The sequence below is a fragment of the Ctenopharyngodon idella genome, chromosome 13 (genome assembly GCF_019924925.1).
Source record: "Ctenopharyngodon idella isolate HZGC_01 chromosome 13, HZGC01, whole genome shotgun sequence".
NCBI classification, from domain to species: Eukaryota; Metazoa; Chordata; class Actinopteri; order Cypriniformes; family Xenocyprididae; genus Ctenopharyngodon; species Ctenopharyngodon idella.
The window spans coordinates 16,995,001-17,018,883 of NC_067232.1; the positions used below are offsets into that span (position 1 = coordinate 16,995,001).

The 23,883-nt window shown below is 37.3% G+C and overlaps 1 protein-coding gene across 1 annotated transcript in view; it reads right to left on the reverse strand.

Annotated features, from left to right (window-relative positions):
* The window catches only part of syne2b (spectrin repeat containing, nuclear envelope 2b), a 122,557-nt gene that overhangs the window by 53,883 nt on the left and 44,791 nt on the right, over positions 1-23,883 (reverse strand). Inside the window, 25 exon segments of the mRNA XM_051918240.1 lie at positions 111-224; positions 449-590; positions 662-765; positions 851-970; positions 1,239-1,403; positions 4,016-4,204; positions 5,813-6,229; positions 8,024-8,122; positions 8,368-8,439; positions 9,467-9,640; positions 10,479-10,625; positions 10,710-10,796; positions 10,880-11,032; positions 11,137-11,241; positions 12,916-13,101; positions 13,305-13,442; positions 13,615-13,797; positions 14,754-14,894; positions 15,479-15,634; positions 18,576-18,735; positions 19,182-19,441; positions 19,542-19,742; positions 20,913-21,057; positions 21,276-21,610; positions 21,770-23,831. Of these exon segments, the coding sequence (XP_051774200.1) occupies positions 111-224; positions 449-590; positions 662-765; positions 851-970; positions 1,239-1,403; positions 4,016-4,204; positions 5,813-6,229; positions 8,024-8,122; positions 8,368-8,439; positions 9,467-9,640; positions 10,479-10,625; positions 10,710-10,796; positions 10,880-11,032; positions 11,137-11,241; positions 12,916-13,101; positions 13,305-13,442; positions 13,615-13,797; positions 14,754-14,894; positions 15,479-15,634; positions 18,576-18,735; positions 19,182-19,441; positions 19,542-19,742; positions 20,913-21,057; positions 21,276-21,610; positions 21,770-23,831 (6,055 nt within the window).

A 23,883-nucleotide genomic window follows, 5' to 3' on the forward strand; every position in this document is an offset into this window, starting at 1 on the left:
GGCTAGACTGTCTTGACTGGGTATGTATCATGGTATCATGGTATCTGTGTTAGTGTTATAAACAGTAATTCTTTATGGTATGTGATAGGATATGTGTTTGTTATTGACACCTTTGTAACTGCTGAGTTTTGCAGTTCTTTAATTTGTGAGATGTTGGATTGAATCTCTTGCAGACAGAGCGAAACAGCAGCTCCACTCCACAAACACACAGATGGAGCAAGGATCTGTACACACACACAGACACAAATTAGATAGTATAAATATTAAGGTTCTCTGATTAAAAATAACTACACATTAAACTTTACGCATGAAAACATCAAATAAACATTCGTAAAATTTTTTTATATAAAACAAAGATTACAAACAGCCAACCCAAAAAATACTGTAGAATCAGAATAATTTAAAACTGAAATATTCATATTTATAGTAAAGTCAGGAGTGTTCAGACCTCAGAAGGATCCTGATCTTTATCTCCATCTTGTTCACTCTCTGCTGTCTTGGTCAGTTTGCTGCAGAGGTGTGTCCACTTTCTGTGGACTGCTAACTCTACTTCCTGTCTCTTGTCTTCATTCTCTTTTGCTGCCGAAGGCCTGCAGACAATCAGAGAGTGTTACAAAGTGTAGGCATTTATTTGAACAAATAAGTATGTGTATTTAGATACCCTGTATATTCATCTGTGCTCTGGTTGTGTGTTCGGGCTCTGCTGCACTGAATTGCAATAGCTTTAGTTAGATCCCTCTGTTCATTCAAACCATGCTCCAATTCCTGAAAAAGAGAGGGAAAAAACACAATGCATATATATGTATAGACTAATGTTTTAAAAGTGTGTGTGCATGAATGTGTGTGTTACCCTTTGTTGTTGAAGGCTGCTCTGTCTGAACAGTTTCATTCTGGAGGAACTCAACATCTCTTGCACACTATTGCTGCGAGTCAACCTGGCCTGCAGGGGGCGCGGACTCTCAACACACACCTACAGAGAGAAAGAGAGAGAGAGAAATATAACACCTCAGATAGCCCTATTTTCACAGTTCAAATCCAGGCACTTTGCAGCCTCTCGCTAGCAACACTTCTGGATTTAATACCTCTGAATCTGCAAATATGAAAATCAGCCGCAGTTACCATGCTAATGATCACTTTCTGTCCTCACATGCAATCTGTTCATTAAGTTTCTCACAACACCTGGATTAAACTGTCCCCAACATTAAAAATTCTGGGTGTATTAGTGTATGTGTGTGTACCTGATCTTCGCTCTGTCTGTCTTGCAGCTGTAATTGCACAGTCACCAGTCTGTTCTTCAGCAGCTGGAGTTTGATGTTGAGCAATTCAGCCTCGTGTTGCTCCTGTTCTTTCAGTTCACACGCAGGAAGACTGGAGATCCTCTGCTCAATCTCCACCAGAATGGTCTAGATACACAATCACAAATCAACAAACACTCAAACCCAAAATCACTCTAACACAAACTCATAGTGACAACAACAAGTTACAATAAGAAAACCTAATGAGGTTGAGGTTCAGAATAGAGAAAATATAATCAATCAAATGTAATAAAAACTAAAGATCAGAGTCCACCTCAGAAAATGAGCTAGCAAGGCTGTGAGGCTGGTGACAGGTGTTTAATGCACCATTTTACACAATACTGAGTCTTAGAAAAACAAATATGAACAAAAGTCTCATTAATAATCCAATACACAAACTTTAGTTTGGGATCGATCTGTGTTTGTCCACCTGTACATCCTGCAGCAAACATTGAGTCCCATAGAGTGAACAATTTGTGATTTCCAGCACAAACTGATGATGATTTGATGATTCCTTATTATAATTTAAAGGGACAGTTCATAAACTCATATTGTTCCAAATAATAATCCTCATATCGTTCCAAACCTGTATGACTTCATTTGTTCTCTGGAACATACAGTGAAAGAAGACATTTTGAGAAATGTCTCAGTGTTTGTTGTGTCAAAACAATAAGAGTTAATGGTCACCAAAATATCTTCTTTCGTGTTCCACAGAAGAAAGTAAGTCAGACAGGTTTTAAATGACACAAGGTGAGTAAATGATGACACAATTTTCATTTTTGGGTGAACTATCCCTTTAACACCTTCTTCACCAGAACCAAATGTGTACAAATCACCCACAGGCTGATTGATTCATGTATATGATGGTTTTTGGTGTGTTTGAGTGGTAACTATAACATTTTACCAGGTTAGTTTGCTGGAGCTTAGCTGAATCTCTGAATCTTTGATGAAGGAGTCAGGTTACACACACACGCACGCACGCACGCACGCGCATTCACGCACACACACACACACACACACACACACACACACACATATACACGCACAGGGGTGAAGTGTACTGTATATCTGGCTCAACCACTTTAAAGTGACGTCAATTTTCTAAATACAGAATAAATGGTGCACATCATATCCTGGTGCCCATATTTATTGTGGTAGCCAAAGTAAATTTGCATGCTCAAAGTCTAGCATGACCACACCTAGTTTCAAAGCAAACTCCATCAGTAATATCAGCTCTAACTGCATTAATGAGACACATGACTACATCCAAACAGCACAATGAGACTAAACATTCAATGCCAAGTTCAATAAATCAGAAGAGCACAAACATCCATATTCCTTTTGGGCTTTAAGACACTGAAAAATAACAGGCAAGCTAAATTATTTCATTTAAACTGGAAACTGTAGAAAAAAACACTGCATCAGTGCTTGACTGATAAGCCAGATTTATCTCAAGCTATCTCTCTTCTCAAAAAACTTTAATCTGAGTAAAAGTGAGCACTCAATAACTAAAATATCTGCGCAGACGGTTTCCTTAAGAAAAGAGAAGTTGAAATTCATGATGCACTGACACATTCATGCATCTGAAATAAACAGCACACAGACATGCTCATGCATGTCATCATGTGTATAACATGTATGTGTTTAAAAGAGAATAAAATAGGTTGAAAGAGAGAAAGGAAAGAAACAGGCATTGATATGTTTTCACTCCACCCCAAAGGTAAATAACAGACTCATATTATTTCATTCAATGAGCCATGTACTGTATTGCCCTTACTAATTTGCTTACATTTCCAATGCTTATAAACACACAGATATCAGAATAAACCTGCAGTGATTCAGCGCTGAGATAAAAACAAAAGTAACTTTCCATCAGCAAATAAGATAATAATATAATAAAACAATTATTTTGTTACCATAGTCACTCAAGTCATCTAATCTAATCTAATCAAATCTACTCCTGATTGTAATTCAGCCATGAATATATTTTTACACTGCAACTATTGTTCAAAACAAATATTCAATTTTCAGTCTAACCAAATTTAAACCAAAAAATACATTTTGACAATCTATTAATCATAAATACAGTGACTCCGGTGTGTTTTAATGTATATCATGGGATCTGGGCTTGTGAGCTGCAATTACAGTCACTTTGATCTCTGTTCAGAGCTGTAAAACACTGCAGTAAAAGACAGAAAAAGAAAGCGCAAGTCACAAAGAAAAAGAGAGAGACTTGATTATACAGGAGAGAAATGATTTCTACAGAATTTGATAACGAACTCTTTTAAAGTTTAAAAAATGCTCATGGCAGGTCCAGAACCAACTTTACATGTAAAAGTATGATAGGGGCTATGAACAGAGGCAAATATATCAACATGTTCAATGTGTGAAGGATCTCAGCTCACTTCCTCTCCTCCTGAGTCAGCATTTCACAACAACAGTAGGCAGAGGATATTCATAAGTGTGTGTGTGTGTATGTGTTTGTGTGAACATACACACATAAAATACATATATATATATATATATATATATATATGAAACTCGAGACCTGATATGTGATTATATATATATATATATATATATATATACATATATATATATATATATATATATATATATATATATATATATACTATATCCTTTTTTTCATGTGCAGAAATAAATCAGATAATTAAACATTTCCTTGTATTTTTTAAATGCAGGCATGTGCGTTAGATCACCTGGCAGGTGTGAAGTTGATGCTCAATGCTGTCCTGCATAGCTACGTCCTGTGCTTGCTGTCTCGACCCGTCCAGGCTGACCTGTGCTCTCTCCAGGCACACCTCCAGCTGCTCGGCCCTCTCGCGGCAGGCATGGAGCAGCCCGTCACTGGACAACCATCCACCCGAGTACCTGGCTTCACCTGCGGCCTGGACAATCATACACAACAACGGCTCAGAGCCAGATGAACATAAAGAGAGAGAAGAGAATCACGAGGCAGGGGAAGAATAATAGAAACAGACAAGTAAAGGTAAAGACAGGTGTACTGAGAGAGAGAAAGAGAGAGAGACAGCACACCTGCTCTGGCTGACTACAGCAGAAACAGTGAGTTCACAGCAGCACAAACTGTCACACACTGGGCGTGTCCACTGACACAAACAAACATTCACACTCTTACACACTCTGCTTTCTTTCTTTCTCTCTGTTTCCGTCTCACACCAGTTTGACCCTTTTGTTTGTGTGTTCTCTGCCCCCCTGGTGCAGCCTTTCTCTCAATAAACTGTCTCAGCTTTCATACCAGTCATTTGTCATGTTGCTTCTCTCTCTCTCTGTCTGTCCCTGGTTTACTCCACCCACCTGAGGCTACAACTACTTCCTGGAATGTCGTCACTTTCAAGGGCAGCTTGTGTGACACTCACACACATAAAGGAGGAACTATACTTTTGCTTTGCACTGACTCAACTGGCCTAGATTATTTTTCATCCTTTATTCTATTCCATTACACTAGTATTTCTTTCATTTCTTTCTAACTTTAAAAAAAAATAAAAACTCTGCTTTTGTCCCACTCAGGTGTCACAGAATACCTTGTTTAACATATTGGTATCATTGAAATTCATAGAATTTACTGTTGTCTTCCATATATCAGAAATATAACCACATATTCAAGATTAGAGGGCACCAAATGTATGAATTTAAGAATCAACCACTGAAAAACATGCAAATCTGAATATTAAAGGGGACGTGTCCCCCTCAGGTGTCTTTGGTGGTTGTTCCTGGGCCATATAATACCATATTCTTTTCTTGTTTTTTTTTTTGACTATTTTTAGAAGAAGAAGAAAAAAACTTTTTTTTTAAACTAAGCTGCAAGATGACTTGTTTCGGAATTATACAAACACTTACTAAACAACTTTTCTTGTGTTTAGAAATGGTAAGATATTAAGGAAGTAGATTTCCTGCAGTAAATGCCAGAAAAAAACTAATAATGACATTTGTTTTTAACTCATTTTAGCTCATTTTATATGCAAAGAGGGCATTTACATAGATGTCTTAAAGGCACAGCGACAATTAAAAAAAGACAAGTGGATCTTAGTAGAAAAATATGTGACATGACCCCTTTAATTTGAAATATTTTGCATATGGGTGGATTCCTGACTTTCTGCAGTTTATTTTTTACACACAGTAATAGTTATAATACTAAATATTAATAAAAATAATTTGTGTTGAGGTGTTAATTATTAATAATCAACTATTAATGATTAATAAAGGATTATTTTTAAGGAATCACCTAGTTGCAAAGGTAAATTCCTGTTACTGAATCCAATCCTTGACATTTCAGACTGCAAAAATTGCACTGAATTAGAAATTTTAGTCGTAAGAAAAATAAATAATTCATTTCTCCTTTGGGTGAGTTAGAGAAATGTGCAGATAAAATGCAGCACACACCGCTTGAAGTCAGGAGTAGAGTGAGTTGATGAACACAAGGTCTGTGTAAAGTTTGAGTCAGTGGGGTGAGAATCACTATCAGCATCTGTGCTTACCAAAGATGTGCTTGCAGCCAATAGCTCTGTCTTCTCCAGGTGGGGTTTGACTGTGATCAGCGTGTGTGTATCATATGTGCTTCTGCTGTCTAAACTGTGGTCTACTACATCTGACGGAGTGTGTGTATGGTGCTCTGGTGTATTTGTGGAGCCCAGGCTCTGAAGCACATAGGGGGTCTCATCTAAATGGGTCTGTTGACTGGGTGTGGAATGCATTTCTAAGACTCCCACAAGTTTTTCTAAAACCCCGCCCACCCCTTCACCAGAGGTCATGACATTAGGTGAGGTCAACATGTCTTCTGTTTCTTTGGGAGGGGCTTTTGACTCTGGATTTGTGTGTGTGTTTTCTGAGAGGGTCATGAGTGTGAGTGTGTCACTGGTGTGTGGCGTCTGTTCCCCCCTCCATGCACCCTGCTCCTGACACAGACAGAGAAAGAGAGAGACGAGCAAGTATGAATTTTTTTGTTGGAATTTATTCTTTTTTTCAGACTTGAAAGGAGCATGACGGTGATCACACTGGAAGTATGAGAGGGAGAGATCAGGAGAACATGCACAGGTGTGTATAAGAGTCAGTGCTTTTACATGGCACAAAAAGAAAAAATACTAAACATAAATAACATATACCATATCTGCTATTCTTCTAATATTCTTGAGCAGGAAAAAGCTTAATTTTAGAGAATGTGTCATGTAAACAACAATCGTTCATGAAAGACAATAAATTATTCTTAATACACATGCACTTAGACAACTGTGCAGAGTGAGCAGTCATAGGCTAGATAATTTTAAATGTTCACATACACTTGTTTCACTCCACGAAACAAAATCTGTTCAACAATCAGTTCAATCTTATCTTACATTTGGAAGAAAAAAAAAGAAATTCAAGAAAAAAAACAACACAGCTATACAAACAAACAAACACAAAACAACAACAACAACAACATGCCATATAAAAGATTTTAGGATCTTTTTGGTATCATAGCATTGTATTTAGTAGTTAAAGTCAAGGACAAGATTCCATGCAATGAAAAAATACACAGATTCTGCCTCCTTAAAAAAAATCAAAAATGTGAAAAATAGTAATAATATAAAAGGTAATTAAAAGTAGGTGTGTCCAAATTTTTGACTGGTACTGTATAATGATATTTGCAAATAAAATAATTTTATATCTGATGGAAACTGGCTGGAGTAACTGTGCAGCGTATCAAAAAAGTGGTTTTGAAGTGTTAAGGTGCAGTCACATTTACCATTAATCTGCAAAATTTTGTGGCCGAAATTTCATTAAGATTTGCCACAGTGAAGAATACTGCCAGATGGACTTCCGGTGACAAAGAATTTCCCTTCGCAAATTTCACATTGGGCTCAGATTTGGTAAATTTTGATCATTTGCGGCACCGACCAACAATAAGCCTCTTTGTTTGGCAGTGACTTCTGTGTGGGTGGGCATTTGTAACATAGCAAAAAGATCAACAATAGACAAGGCCCTCATAAACATAACACTACACATTAATATTATAATTCATAAAAAGTCTCTTTGGAAAGCAGTTATTTAGAGTTTGTTTGCTAGCAGGTGGAATAGTTTTGGATATTTTGTCATCTTTATTCCTGTATTTCATTCATGGTATTTTGTGGCATTTCTTTTGCCTGCAAATTTTCATTGAGCAACGGTAAATGTGACTGCACCTTTAAAGTGTAGTTGATTATAATGATATCCAGTTTTATTGTGCCACACCGCACAAGTCCAGCGCAGACACGGCGTGACATGTAAACATTGATATTATGGAAAAAGACAAAAGTTCAAAATGCTCTTTGGTATTAGAATGTCCTGACAGAATTAGAAGACATCATACACATTTGGGAGAAAATCACAAACTCCCCAAGAAGTTGCTTTAAGCCCTTTTATACATTCCTTCGTTTGATTTACTGTATATAAAACCATTTAGCTTAATTTTACCCTTGTTCTGTTCTTGTGAGCACAGTTCTGAACTATTTGAAGATAGTCTTTCCTCAGAAGTCTTTATTTTTACACATCTGCCATGTAAATGCACTGAAAGAAAGTTCTAGCACTAGAAACATCTACATCTAGGGGTTCTAGAGGTGGAGTTAAGACTTGGAGGTTCTGTAAGGAGAGAACTACAACTAGGAGACCAAACACCTCTGCTGGCCTCTGGAAGGGGATGTGGAGATCTCTGTAACAGAGGAGGTATTGGTTACCATGTCTGCAGGGAGAGACTGGCTTTCCACTGTGGCATCCGCTTCAGATAAAGCTTCTGACACACCTGTTCCCGAGGCCACAGATGTATCTGTTTCTACCTGCAAATGCAGGGAAAAAGAGGTTACTGATATCTGGCCACAGTCTGAACTTTCTAAAAGACTATGTTAAAAACGAGAGAGAGTTTTCGAGAGTGGCCACTTTTCTTTCTTACAATAAGATCAAAAATATGATGCTCGCAGAGCAACAATGATTTTACTGATTATTGCCACTGAATATACTACACACACACGCATTAATGTGATCAGATTAAGTATGGTCATTACTGGAGACGGTCCAGCATTACCTTAGAGTCTGTTGCTTCTGCTTGCTCCAAAATCTGTTCTCTAGAGGAAACATCGTCTGCAGAAACAGAGTCCTGCACAAAAAAGCACATTCATTGATGTCAACCATACAATTACCCAAATACAGACTAAGCCTGGTCTCAAACTGAACAGTTTGTTAAACAAAGTAAGTAAAACAGCCCAATAAGCTGTGGATTATAATGATTTTTTCATGGATGAGAGTTCTTTATATTGTGCCTTTGAACACCTCTTGAAGGGTTTGTTCACCCCAAAATGAAAATTCTGTCATTAATTACTCACCCTCGTGTCGTCCTAAACCTGTAAGCCTTTCGTTCATCTTCAGAACACAAATGAAGATCTTTTTGATGAAATCTGAACAGACATTCTTCAGATTTCATTAAAAAGATCTTCATTTGTGTTCCGAAGATGAACGAAAGTCTTATGAGTTTGTAACGATATGAGGGTAATTAATGACATAATTTTCATTTTGGGGTGAACTAACACTTTATATCATACACCACTCATGCTTTAACAAAGATCAATTCATTGTTACTTTTTTCTAATACAGATTTTAGCTTAATCTCTGTATATGCATGAAAACTTTAGAGAAATATAAATTAAATTTGCATAATGTTCAAAAGTATTCATCATGTGTTACATTTGCAAATGGAGATCACAGCACTTGTGATTCTCAAGTACAGGGAGCATCTGAACGATTAATGAATACAGACTCAGTGAAAGAATGATGAAGTCATACTGCCCCCTAGAGGACGAGGAATAACATGCACATCATCATTCAATCAAGTAGTGTGGAAACTGCACTGTTCGAAAAAATTAACCAAAATAATCTTCAAACTAAATTTGAAGAAAAAAAGAACTGAAAAGTGATAAAGGAGAATCCGAAGTGGAAGAAACAAGGACTTGGTGAAGATGACAATGGTGACGATAAATGTAGTCAAAAACAGAACTTTTAGAAGATAAAAAAAACAGGAAACGCAGAGTTAAGTCAACTAGTGTTGATGGGATGGGAGAACGTGACAGAAGAAAGCAAAAGAAACATTAGGAGATTGCGAAGGCTGAAGTCTGATTCCTCTGCATTACCTCCATGGTCACGCAGGAGGAAGGCTCAGAATTGAGAGAGGTGGGCAACATTCGTCTTGCCTCCTCATCCTCATTTTCTATTTGGACTTCATATTCTTCTTTTTTTGCATCAGAAGCCTCTTCTTCCCAGTCTCCTACATCCTCAAAGAGCTCCTCCTCTTCCTCAGGCTCCTGCTGTCCCATCACATCAGAGACACACACATGCACAGCAGCAAGCACAAACAAAACATGCAACCACACAGACACATTAATTGGGGTGATGGAGACGATTTCGCTCATAGACAGACAGTTATTAAAACAAGTCATGTGCTGCACTTGATGTTATTAACCGCACAAATTTGCAAATAAGAAAATGAACCCAGGGATTTACAGTTGTACAGTGTAAAATATTTAATTAACTGCTAACTCAGAACAAAGTGAACAGTGAAATATGGAAAAACTTGTCAAGAAATAATGCTAACTTGGGACTGAAAATAATTCTGGGTTAATAACGTCAAGTACGAGAAGCCATTAGAACTCAAGCTCTTGCATTTGACTGCATCAGAAAAGCTAAAGCTCTGCATTTTAGTACTTGTTTGAGAATATGAACCATTATGGACAGACGCTGTCCCCTCTAAAGCATACACAAGGTCAGAGCTTTACTTTTCATCTGCAATACTGTCAGGTAAATTTTGACCTGAGAGCTTTTTTGTCCTTTATATTTTTATTTTGATCTAACTGATTTATAAAAGCAATAATAACCTCTGCATGTTCTGGTGAACAAAGCCTCTTAGCCATGACTATATTTAATAATAATACTTTATTGTTTAATTATGACACCTGCATATCTTTCTGACTATAGCTGCATTTGAAATCGCATACTTCCCTACTATATAGTAGGTGAAAAACAGTAAGAGAAAAGAGTGGTATGTCCGAATTCAGTGTATTCATAAAACTTTAAGTGAAAAGTACCCAGATGACCTACTACATCCAGGGCGATTTCAAAGTGCGCATTCAACGTGTTTCCTCGTACCTGTGTTTCTGTGGGGGTGTGGCTGCTCCTCTCACAGATCCAGGTGAGTCTCTGCTCTGGTGTGGATTGCTCCACCGTCATTAGCGTTGCTCCTGATTTTCTCAACACATCCTCCTCTACATGTGCAATCTGAATCTGACCGCTCTCCTACACACACACAAAATATAACATATTATAATATATAATCTTTGCGTTTGGATCATTAGATTTTAATATAATATTTTGTCTAACCTGTGTCTCTTCCTCAGTGATAGTGGGCGGGACACCGAGGGGCGGGGCAGATATATCCTGCACCTCAATTGAGTATTCTAGAGCCAGCTGAGAGGAGATGAACACAATACTGAGCACTGTGCGAGTTGTGTGTTTGCCTGTGTGTATGTGTTTGTGTATGTGTGCTCTACCTGCTCTAGTTCCAGCAGCTGTTTCTGTAGTACTTCTGCTCTTTTAAACACTAGGAGTGTGTTTTCAGAGTTGTCAGGAAGACACAGACCATCCTTACAGTTCTGGATCTCAGCTACTGTCCTTTTCATCAGGTCAATCCTGTCTTCTGTTGCCTGAAAACACACAAAACACCCACAGGAATCAGCTGTTTGAAAGTAACTACATCATAACGTCAACCCCATGACTGGTCAAATGTTTAAGTACACAGTTATTTTACCTTAAGATTGTCTTGGCTGATGTCTTCTTTGGTAGTCAGAGTACATTTAATTTTGGCTACATCTTTCTCCATGACCTTCACCTCTGACTCAATGGCATCCACTTCCTTAAAAAACACACCGCACACATAAACAGATGTTTCATGAAAATCACCTTCTATACATTATACAGTACATTTTTTACACAATAAGCTATAGTTTGGTGACAAAATATCCCCAAAAGTGAGTTAAATCTGAAAAAACATCTCTCTGGGAACATAAAGTGACATCATCATTTGGAAAATTATTCATAAATTAAGTAATTAAATTCTTTCTGTATTGCACAATGCACATTTCTAAATATTATGCCTAAAATGTGTTTTAATATCTCTATTAATAAGGACTGTATGATCTCTGTATAATATCAATCTTTAAATGCAAGATATTTAAAGTGTACCAAAAGTATACTTGCAACAGTTCCACTTTAGCACAATCAAATATACTCAAGTATATCTTTAGCTGGACCTCAGCACTACTTCCGCACAATTAAAGTGCATTAAGTACTAAATTAGTTGTTCCAATTTAGCAGACTTTAAGTATACCAGTTTAGTATACCAAAAGTACAATTGCAGGGTATATTTATTAAACACAAATGTGTAAATGTGTTTGCAGAATCTGTGAAAATGTGAATAATTTTAACAAAATAAGAGAGATAATACAAAATGCATGTTGTTTTTTATTTAGTACTGTCCTGAGTAAGATATTTAACTAACATAAAAGATGTTTACATATAGTCCACGAGACAAAAAAATAGCTGAATTTCTGAAAATATCCTTGTTCAAAAGTTTGGGAACCCTTGGTTCTTAATACTGTGTGTGGTTACCTGGATAATCTACGACTATGTTTTTGTTGTGTGATGGTTGTTCATGAGTCCCTTGTTTGTCCTGAGCAGTTAAACTGAGGACAACTGAGGGACTCAAACACAACTATTAAAAAAGCTGCAAACATTCACTGATGCTCCAGAAGGAAACAAGATTCATTAAGAGCCGGGGAGTGAAAACTTTTTTAATTTGAAGATCAAAGTAAATTGTACTTAATTTTTGTTCTGGGAAACATGCAAGTATCTTCTGTTGCTTCCGAAGGGCAGTACTAAATGAAGAAAATGATATTTCAACAAAAAAAGAAAAATGTGGACGACATCATCCTGTTCAAAAGTTTTCACCCCCCAGATCTTACTGCATCGTGTTTCCTTCTGGAGCATCAGTGAATGTTTGAACCTTTTTTAATAGTTGTGTTTGAGTCCCTCAATTGTCCTCAGCGTGAAAAGACGGACCTCAAAATCATACAGTCACTGCTGTAAAGGGTTCAAATATGCAAAAAAATGCTTGAAAACTGAAGAATCTGCAGGACCTGAAGGATTTTTCTGAAGAACAGAGCTCAGTTTAACTGCTCAGGACAAACAAGAGACACATGAACAGTCATGAATCATCCAGGTAACCACACACAGTATTAAAAACCAAGGGTTCCCAAACTCTTGAATGGGGTTATTTTAATAAATTCAGCTATTTTTTTGTCTTGTGGATTATATGTAAACATCTTTTATGTAAAATATCTTACTCAGGACAGTACTAAATAAAAAATAACATGATCTCTCTTATTTTGTTAAAAATGTTCACATTTTCACAGATTCTGAAAGGGGTTCCCAAACTTTCGCATAACACTGTGTGTGTGTGTGTGTATATATATATATATATATATATATATATATCTGTATATATATATATATATATCTGTGTGCTCACTGCTGCTGCGTGCTCCAGCTGAGAGAGGGGTCCCAGCAGGCTGTGCTGCATGTCTGCCACACGTCGATCAGCATTTGAGAGCTGCTCCTCTAAAGGACTGACATCAAACACACTTCCCATCTCTGTCAGCACACTGCTGAAACCCTGTAGAGTCCGTCTCATCTGAGCAGAATCATCCAGAACCATCTGAAACACACACACACATATATATACATTATTATTAGACATGAAAATGATACAACAGGGCCTTCAGCCTAATATACTAGGCTGTAACCGAATACGTGTAGGTTCAAACCCAACAATGGGACGATGCAGGTTTCTTCTAGCAGGACTTTTCCTGTAATAAGTAACTGTAAGCTAAATGATAATGATGTTTTTGAGAATAATACCTGCAGTGCGCTCACATGACTGTCAAGGCATCTGGCAGTGGTGTATGTGCAGGGTGTCGTAAGCCAGGACTGAGCCTCGGAGATCCAGCTCTGTGACCCCTTCACCATCTCTTCATGCTCCTGCAGCCAGTCACGGACCTACACAGAGACAGTATAGATAACACACTTTAGGTAACAAAATAGGTTATTATTCACTGAAACTCTTGTTTTCCTTCCATCGGAATCTATCATTTTCAACTTCTTTGCTAATTTTTAGGTGAAATGTTCCTTTAATGTACAGCAAAGCATCATGAGAGTCTATTCAGGAGACCTTGCTGAGGAATGTGGTTCTCTGTTCAGCCTGTTTGTTGAGGCGTGTGTGGGTCTGCTGAGTGTTGGCCAGGTTGTCCAGAATCAGACGGGTCTCGTCCGGATGCATTTCAGTCACGTCCTGTAGCTCCACCTCGACTGCCGTCAAACGTGTGTGTAAAATGTCCAGCTCGTCCCAGACTCGCTGCGAGGGATCAATACAGACAAAACACATTTTAAATCATTCGTAGGTTATTTAATCTGTTTCTAGACTTCATGGTTTCACAGAACTTGCACCTACACAGCAAAATCCCCAGAGTTAAATCAACTCTGCTCAGATTACATATGGCCCCTCTCTATATAGTGTTAAAGTAACACTGAAGCAGAATTAAAGTTAATAAGATAATTAAGTGATTAAGTTATGATTGAGCATTAGTGATGAACACCTGCTGTTAACAAGCAGAATCACTGAAGAGAAACACAATAACTACAAATGACTTCCAGCCACAGCCTTAGATGAAATCAACTGAAGATAAAAGACATTAAATCTCTCAAGATCTGAATAAACAACTCCACAAACAGCATATTATCTCATTAACCTTATTAAAATCTTATTTTACCTCTATGTAGAGAGGGACCATATGTTCTCTGAGCAGAGCTGATTTAACTCTGGGGATTTTGCTGTGTATATGCCATAAGCAAATGCAGGTGCGTTTTGGGTTTTCAGACTGACAATATTTTTTGTAACATATCAGTACAGTATGAAAAATAAAGTGATTTGTGGGCTATTATATTGTGTATTTCCTTTAATAACAGCTTAAATCAATTTAATAAATGTTTAATAAATTTGTTATTGGGAGCATGCATTAAGTGCTATAGATACTTTTTAAAACTATGTGTATAAGTACTTAATCTCATTACTATGTATTTCTTCATAAATTGCAAAAAGACTGTTGATAAATTGGTTTATAATGCATCTTCATAAATGCTAATGACCTCAGCATTCAACAATACAAAAATAGGCCCAGCACTGATACCGTACATGAAACGTTACATCTGCCACACTGTAACCTATTATATGGGCACCAATGTGAATATATGCTTACAACATAAAATGTGTGAAACAGGTTTTAGGCTTAGCAGACTAAACTCATGTCTGACCTTCTGTGTGCTCTCAGCTTCATTGAAGTTCAGGCTCTTCTGCTCTAACCAGCTCTGAACTGATCCCAGACCTGCTTTAATCTCTGAGATTTTAGCACCTAGCCTGTGAAGTGGGCCACTTTTCTCCACAGCTGTCTTCACCTGTGAGCGAGACAGCAAGTGAAATGGACATAAAAACAAACAAATGTCAATAGAAACCAACAAAATTACTATATTCACTTTTAAAAAGCATTAAACACGGACACAATAAGTGTCTATGAGACAAAACTCTAGTAACAGGAATTCTAAGAGGTCCAAATCCTAATTAACAAACCCACAGGGCTTGCCTAGCTACTGTCACACACATGCGCGCGTGTGTGTGTTTGAATGTGTATATGGATGATGCGACACCTCTTAAACCTGTGAATTAGTATACGTGTTGATTATGTGTCTCTGATGCAGGGATCTAACTGTTCTAGAGTGAGATGTTCTCGTCTCTTAATTCATGATGAAACTGCAGCAAGTGTGATGTTTACAGGGTGTGTGTGAAGCACATTTAGTTGTATGAGTTCAGTAACGAACAAGAACATTTTATATTAAATTAAGAAAAAAAAAAGTTTTAGACAAATATTGCTCATATAATAAAGGATGAGTTCACAACTCAAAAATAGCAGGTCTGTTTTAATGAATGTAAAATCTGGGTCCTGAAACATAAGTTGGGAACCACTGTAAAGAATGCATCAAACCTGCTCCTCCACCTCTTGTAATGACTGTGAGACTTCCTGTAACAGTCCCTCTATCTCTTCAGGAATCGGTGTGTTTTTGTCAGAGTACATCATCTTCAAGCTTTCTGAAATACGCTGCAGAACGGCCTTTTGGGTACACAGCTGTGAGTGAACCTCCTGTTGAGCGAAAAGGGACATTGCTCATTAGGTTACATTAGTAATGAGTACATCAATGTACTGCACAAATAACCAATTTCCATTTTATCCATTTCATTTTAAAAAATATTTCTCGGTACAAGGTTTTAAGCATTTTCCAAACCAAAGCTCATCGTAGAGTCATAAACAAGAACGGCAAAAGTAACTTAATTGGACTGCAAAGTGAGTACAAAACATTTGAAACCTGGGGTTGTTACTATGGTGAAAATATAATCATATTCATTATGATATAAAAATAAAAAGATCTCAGGTGATGTTTTATGAGTCACTGCCAAGTTCTTAGAAATTTTGGACTACCTGAACTAACCTTGTCATATCATATAATTAATTCACTTGTCCTTGTGACAACAAAATGGCTTCATGCTTATACACCAGACTAATTTACTATATAGTAATAATATTTTCATTCAAAATTGTTTAATTTCTTTTTAAGAAATAATACAAAAAAATACATAATATTTTTTAAAAAGAGAATTTCATATTATATAAGGACAGTTACTAGATGCTTTTAGACATTTTACTTCATGTCCAACAAAAATATCAAACTAATTATTAATTAGGAAATTAAAAATGAAAATATGAATATATTAAAATATATATGAAAAATATATATAAAAAATAGGCAGTATTGTTTAATAAATTGATAGATCCAGATATAAAAAAAAATTATTTTCCCTTCAGGCTCTTTCATTTTTCTTTGTACATCATAACAAATATTAGCAAACATTAAGCAGACTGTTTATAAATAATAATAATAATAATAATAATAATAATATTACCTATTTTATAAACCAATTTTTTTTCATATATATATAATATATAATATATTATATAATATATATATATATATATATATATATATATAATATATAATATATTATATAATATATATATATATATATATATATATATTTTTTTTTTTTTCTTTTCGATTTTGAGATTCTACTGAATACAAAATAGCAAAAAAAGAAAAAGAAAAAGAAAAAGAAGAAGGTATAATGAAGAAAACACTTACTGTACATTTATAGGAACATCAGAAAGCACATGGAAACGATGCACAATGCAATATTCGGTTTATGTATATCAATACTTCACATAGCACCAGTATCTCTCACCACTCTTTAACACTAGTCTCGCTGGTTGACCCAGTCAGTGATGATGCTCTTAGTTCCTCAAGCTTTAAGGAAACAGAACCAGGACAATCTACTCAAAAAGCTCTCTAACTCTTTCAACCCTATTTACCTCTCCGGCTCCGGTTAGTGAGATAAAGCTTCTAACCTCTATTTATATTATAATGAGCCATTTAAGATGGGAAGAAAAGCTGCATAAACAAGATCCCAAAATTACCCCAAAACCCAGAGGGATTTAGAGTCAGAAAGGACCATGCTTTAGAGAGAGAAAGAGATTATCTATTCAGATCTTTCTATTTGGCAGCTGTTTGTGTTTATGACTTCTACTGTTCTTCATGTTTTTATGCTTATTTCAACACATTCTATTACTTTATTGCTTTAGCATTTTGGCAATATCATATAAGACACATTTGAGCAAACTGAACTGAAAGATGGATTGTGTGTGTGAGTGTGTGTGTGAGAGAGAGAGAGAGAGAGAGAGAGAGAGAGAGAGAGAGAGAGAGAGAGAGAGAGAGAGTGCATTAGCTGACATCATTATTGGCTTTGCGATCAAACCTGGAAGATCCACTTACAGGTGTGTGTGTGTGTGTGTGTGTGCGTGTGGGAAAATCTGAATCTGAAGTGTGTGCTTGTGAGAGTGAATGAGAAAAAGAGAGAAAGAGAGTGTGTGTATCTGAAACAGTGAAAGGTTGTGTGGGAATGTTGGACATGACTCAGCTATTTAAGCAGAACACTAACACTAGCCCTCTCATCTGTGTGTGTGGTAAAGAGGTAATGAGTCTATAGCAGTGTGTGTTTGAGAGAGAATAACTGTTTAAAAGTCTTTGAATCTTTAAGAGTGTCTGTTTGAACTGATTGGATGGAACAGCCTATTCAGCACAATAAAAAAACTCACTTTCACACAGTGTTCTAACTAGACATGAAGCGATAAAATGCAAAGCTTTGTCTTAACCAGCAACAGCTGTAAACAACAGGATATTTTAATGATTTTTTGGTTTCCATTTCTACAAATTGCTTGTCACTTGAAACAGCCTGATTGGAACAACCAATACTGAGCAACGAAACCTATGACTAAACAGCATTTCATCAGCCACAGTATCTCTGCTGCCCAGACACAAACCTCATTACAGCATTCATAAATCTGTCAGGGTTCATTCGGGTTTATTCATTTGTAAAATGTGCATTTGTTTTGCTTTTCCAGTTTAGTCTGGGGCACATTGAATCCAAAACAAAACAAAACAAAAAAAACACAAAAAAATTTCTCTGGTGCAAAAACAATGAAGATTTCTTGTTGGAAGACTCTTTCCAATAGAACTGAACTAAATGTTTCACAAACAAACAAAATTACATGGAATCATTGGGCATCAATGAAGCAGTTTGCTGCTGCTACACTGCAATTAAAAGAAAGCTACACTGTTTTGAAAGCAGATCAACTGTCATGCTACTGAAAAATGTAGTCAAGCTAGTAGTGTCGTTAGCTGTTGCTAGCTACTTCCCAACACAAAAGGCACTTCACGAGTGAGAGGTATTATTCAGGGCAGAGATAATGAAGATTGCTGGTCGCAGTCAGGGACAAATGGAACATTGTGTCAAAGGCAAATCCCCCTTCCTTCTTTTCCATCTCATAAGCTTTAGTAACTCTCAGGCTGGAGCGATTTTCTTACTGTACCAACCTAGCCTGTGCAAAGTTATAATCCAATTCTTTAACTCATGTCATGTAAAAAACATCTAAACTGGATAAGACTGGACAAGTCACAAGACAGGTGACTAACCTGTAGCTGTTTCTTGCTGGGTTCGTGCTCGAGTACAGAGAGGAGAGAGATGGCAGATTCCAGCCATTCTCTGACTCCCTCCAGCTGCTCCTGCACTCGTCCCCTTTCCTCCACCTCTGTTCTTACTGCCCTCTGACCCTGAGTGCTCCGCTCCTTCAGACTGAAGAACACACAAGTCAAAACATGTTAAACTCTCAGTTCTAGTCCATACTGCAAAAATGGATGCTATAAATGCGGATAAATGTCCCAGAATCCATACATTGGTATGTTCTTGTTCAGCATAATAGAAAAATTCATATGGGTAAACTCAAAATAAAAATATTTAGCTGAGACTGTGTGGTTTAATGTTCTGAAGTATGCATGTGCTTGCTGGGCCTCTCTGTGATGGGACGTTGGCATCCAATGTTGACCCACTTTAGTCTGTAAGCCCACTGATTTGGAATTAACGCATAAACTACTGGGACATGGAGTTCACAATTGGAAATATTAGGCAAAAGTCATTTATGTTTTGAGAAAACGATCATTAAAATATCTCAGAATATGATTAAAGAAAAGAAAACTGAAAAGAAATAAACACCATTTTTATAGGCTAAGTAGATTTCTGACCTATGGTAACGCTCCTGCAGGGCTTGAAGCTTTTGGCACAGCTCGATGGGCGGGGCCTGTTCCAGGTGGGGGGGAACACCAAGCAACCTCGCAACTCTTAATTCCAATGCAGAAAGAGCTCTGTGTTCGCAGTCCAGTCTGTCTTGGTACTGGGAACAGAATAGCAGCAGTTCCTGCAGCTCGTCACCAGTCAGATTCTTTCTGCTGCTGTCTGGAAGTTCCGCATCCATCTGCTCCAACACACTGGCTGCCTGCTCCACCTGCAGAATGACAGCAAAGGAAAACAAGCTTTTTTAAGTCTCATTGTTATTTCACATGCATGTTGGTATACTCACTATCAGTTTTGGTCATGGCACTTACACTCCTTGTGACACTGCTCCACTCTGCTTCCATTTGTTCTGAGCGTGTCTGCAGATCATTGGCACAGCGTTGCAATCTTTCCACCTGCACCCAGACGTCACTCACTGCATCCTCCCTGTTGGCTCTGCATCCATACAATGAACACCACTCCCTCAGATTTTCCAATTTTCCAAGAAGCAATGCAACATCTTCCACTAGAGCCTAAAAAGATAAAGAATACCCTTATGGAAAGAAAATATATTTCCCTATATATGAATGATCAATATATTACATGATTTAATAGTATATTTGAAAATATACAGAAAAAATATATTGCGTAAATATATTACAATATATTGAATACATAAGGAATTGCCGCTTTTCATACATCGAAAAATATGTGATAATATATTTACTAATATATCAATGTATGTAATTTTATATTCAGTAATATACTTCATAATATATAGATTTTTTTATGTGATTAGATATGGTACTGCATGCATGATATATTGCAGATATATTTACTCATGCAGTATAAACACATATATGGTAAAATATATTATGTAACACATTTCATACATTTTATAATTATTACATTCTAAATGTTTCATATTTTCAAGTTAGTTAACAAAAGCACACCTGCATGTACTAAAGTTTCTACCAAAGAGACTATCACTATGCTATATCGTGCACAGCTGTTACTTTTTAAATAAAGTTATTATGGTCTTAATGATGTTCAGCCAATCATAAACCTAACCTCAGGCTCTACTCTTCAGCACAATGGTAACCTCAAAAACTCACACATACCAGAAAACCTTTTAAATTCCAAAATAATACAACTTTAAACACTAACAGATCTCCCCCTTTATCAATATTGAGCAAAACACATGAAATAGCACTTAATTTTAACATTTACTCTCCTTTAACAGTCAGAAGCAAAGCATGCTGGGAACTAGAAGTCTGTTGTGATCACTGATTGTAACTCATTCCATGAATGTGTGTATATATGTGTGTACAATACATTCACATTTATACTGGAGCATGTATGTGCAATATATGTACACAATAAAGGATAAAACTTTATGAATATAATGCTATTTTTGTCTTCATTTATACATATTTTATACATATCAATATATAGCCTTACATGGTCAATGCATATATTGCAGTATATTGAAAAATATAACACTAGTTTCCCATATATGGAAATGTATTATGTAATATATCGCATTATATTTTGCAGTATATTCCCATATATTTTTGTTCCGTAAGGGTACTCATTGCATTAGTTGGCAAAACACATACATAATACGGATGTTTCGGTTACATGGGGAGCTAAAGCTAACAAATGCTAGTTGTTCTACAGAAAAGGGTTTTATTTGCCTTTACCTTGAGTTTCAGTTGCTGGTCTTTGCAGTCTTTGTGTGAGGTAATTTTTCTGGAAGCACATTGTGATAGCAATGTTTCCGTGTCTCTCACTTGCTGGCAAAGCTCCTCATAGCATTTACGAGAATGTTTCTGGCACTCAACACACCTTGTTATGGACAAAAAATTGGTTACTTTCCATATGGGGAATTCAGAAATTGATGACAGGATATATAATGGTGATAAGATTTGATAAGCATAGTGAGCATAATGCATATAAAATAAATGCTAATTAAGTATCTCACAAATTAATTAGTGATTATGGTCATGAACTGTGAGGAAAAACTGTGTTCTTATACAGTATAAATGAGGTGTCATACTAAGTACCTCTTAAGAGATTCTAGTTGTATTTGGGCCTGGGCCTTGAGGGTTGATAGCCTGACCAGGAGCTCGCCAAGAACCTCTATGTGTAGAAATTCAGTTTGCTGTGGATTGAAGCAGGGATGCTGTGGGGTTTGAGTTTGGAGCTGTGAAATATGTGACTGGAATTCTGTGTCTAGTGTCAATAAAGCCTGCTGTGTGACTTTGAGTCTTTCTGAGCAGCTTCTAGCAGAGCAGATTGAGGGAAGAAGGACCAACGCAGCTCTTTGCAGGAACCGAATGGTATCGTTCACTGCCTTGGTGTAGTTCCTCAACAGTTCTTTGGCTTTAGTTAAACTCACCTGAAAAGAGAGCAGAAATCTTCCTTGAAGTCTATATGCTTAAATGTATATTTTCAATTAAGATTCTGTGTATGTTTCTAAACATTTATGTTTATACCAATTATATTGCAAAGAAATAGGTCCATGAAATTGTGAAGATGAAACACATCATAAACTCACCATTTGTTGATCACACCTTTCCAAAACCATATCCTTCAAGCAAGTAAGCTGTTTGGAGTCCTGTGGAGGTTGAGCCCCAATCTTTTTTTCAAGAAACGCAAGCACTCGCAATCTAGATTCTACAGTCTTTCTGAGCACAAGGCACTTTCTTAGTTGTTTTTCAATGACTCCTTCTTTTGGTTCAATATTACAAGACTTTTCTAGCTCCTCATTGGTGTCTTTGAGGAACTGCTTAAGTACTCTCTTTTCTGATGGGTAGTGAATATGTTTCAGCAGATCCCATTCCAGTATCTGAAGATTATTGTTCACTGTCAATTCTGAGGTGTGGAGACTCTCCAAGATTTGACTGAGTCTTGTTTGTTCAGCAGCAATCTGAGATGGATAAAGATCTGCTATGATTTCCTGGAGTTCAACTCTTGTTTCCTCACACAAGAGTTTTATTAAAGAGATTTGGATCAGTATGTTTTGACAGGCTCTGTAGCGTTCCTCTTTGTTGATGCTCTCATCTTTGGTCCTTGGAATCTGTGCCTCCATTTCTTCCTTTAGTTTTTCAATGCACTGACTGAGGCTCAAGTACCTTTCATGAGCTTGTGCTTTGAGATCCAAATCAATCATTTTGTGGTGCAGTTCAGTGATAACACATAATAGCTCTCTTCTCTTGTCCTCTGCACAGTGACTGACTTGTTCAACCTGAGATTTGCGCTCCACAATCATCTGTTTAAAGGGTTCGATAACAGAGAGTGTATCCTTGGTAACAGGAAACCTGTGTCTTTTTAAATCAACTAACATTTGTCTCAGGCTGTTCTCAAGAGATGATACCTTCCTCTGAGAGGATTCTTGGCTCTGTATGACATTCATAACTTTCTGGCAACATGCTTTCTCATAGATAACAATACCTTTTATGTCCTCTTGAAGGTTGGTGAGTTTCCCATTGAGCTGAGCACTCTCTGAGACACTTAGCTCTGATGCAATGTCTCTGCTTTTCATCAGAAGGGCTTCCGTGACAGCGGACTGCTTTTCTGCCTCTCCAAGAGTGTCCTGGATCTGCCTCAACCTGCGATCCAAGTCTGCCGGACTCAAACTTTGATAATCCTCTCTCCTCAAAGCTTCTCTCTGGAGATGTCCAACCACCCAGGAATCAACATCTGCTATCTGCTCTGACATCTTCTCCCGGGTTTGAAGCCCTGACTCCATCTCGTGAACTGCCTTGGCCAGTTTTCCTGCCGTTGATTTGGACAAATTCTCTAGGGCCTTCAAGGATGAAGTCACCATTGAAACATCAGCTTCATCTAGGTCATGAATCAGCTCATTGACTTCCTCAACCAAAGACTTTAACTGGGTTTGCTTGGAGCTCATCTCTGACTGCAATTTCTTTAAATCTTTAATCTGTCTATGGACCTCTTCTGGAAGCAGAGACACCTTTTTCTGTCGTCCTTTGATATCAAATTCTGTCTGCTTGGCCCAAGCTAGAGCATCTGTCATTACTTTTACAATTTTACTTAACATTGGGTTGCTGCTGCTGGGGGTTGCAGCTGCTAACTGTTCGCCCATTTGATCCAGCAGATCTTTGATATGCTGAAGCTCCTGCTCTATGCTGGACGTCTCTGCCTTGAATTGGAATTCCTGGGCAAGTGCCTCAGATGTCTGCTGAAGGTAGAGGTACTGCTGATGGGTAGAAGTGAGATCAGCATTTATTTTCATAATTTCTTGAGCTCTCTTGCCATCCCATAAAACTGGTGAGGATTTCGATGCATCCAAGGTTTTCTGAATGTTCTCGAGATGGTCTTTTAAGGCACCAACCTCTTGAAGAAGGCTGCCACTTTCTTTAGCATAAGCATTAACCATGTAAAGAGCAAGCTCTGCATCCTTCTCCAGGGCCCTCCACTGGCTTTGCAAGTTGTTTTGCTGTATTTCCGCTGCTTGTCTCTCAGGGAGACTGAGGTGGGGGGACAATTTTGCACAAGTTTGAATTAGCTCACCGAGAGCTGTCCTTTCCTGCTCCATGTTTCTCAAGAAAGAGCGCAGCCTCTCCTCCTCAGCAAAACTGCTCACGGCTGGAGATCTAGAGATATACAACACACATTTATGTTTTCCTTTCTAATAACCAGAGATTT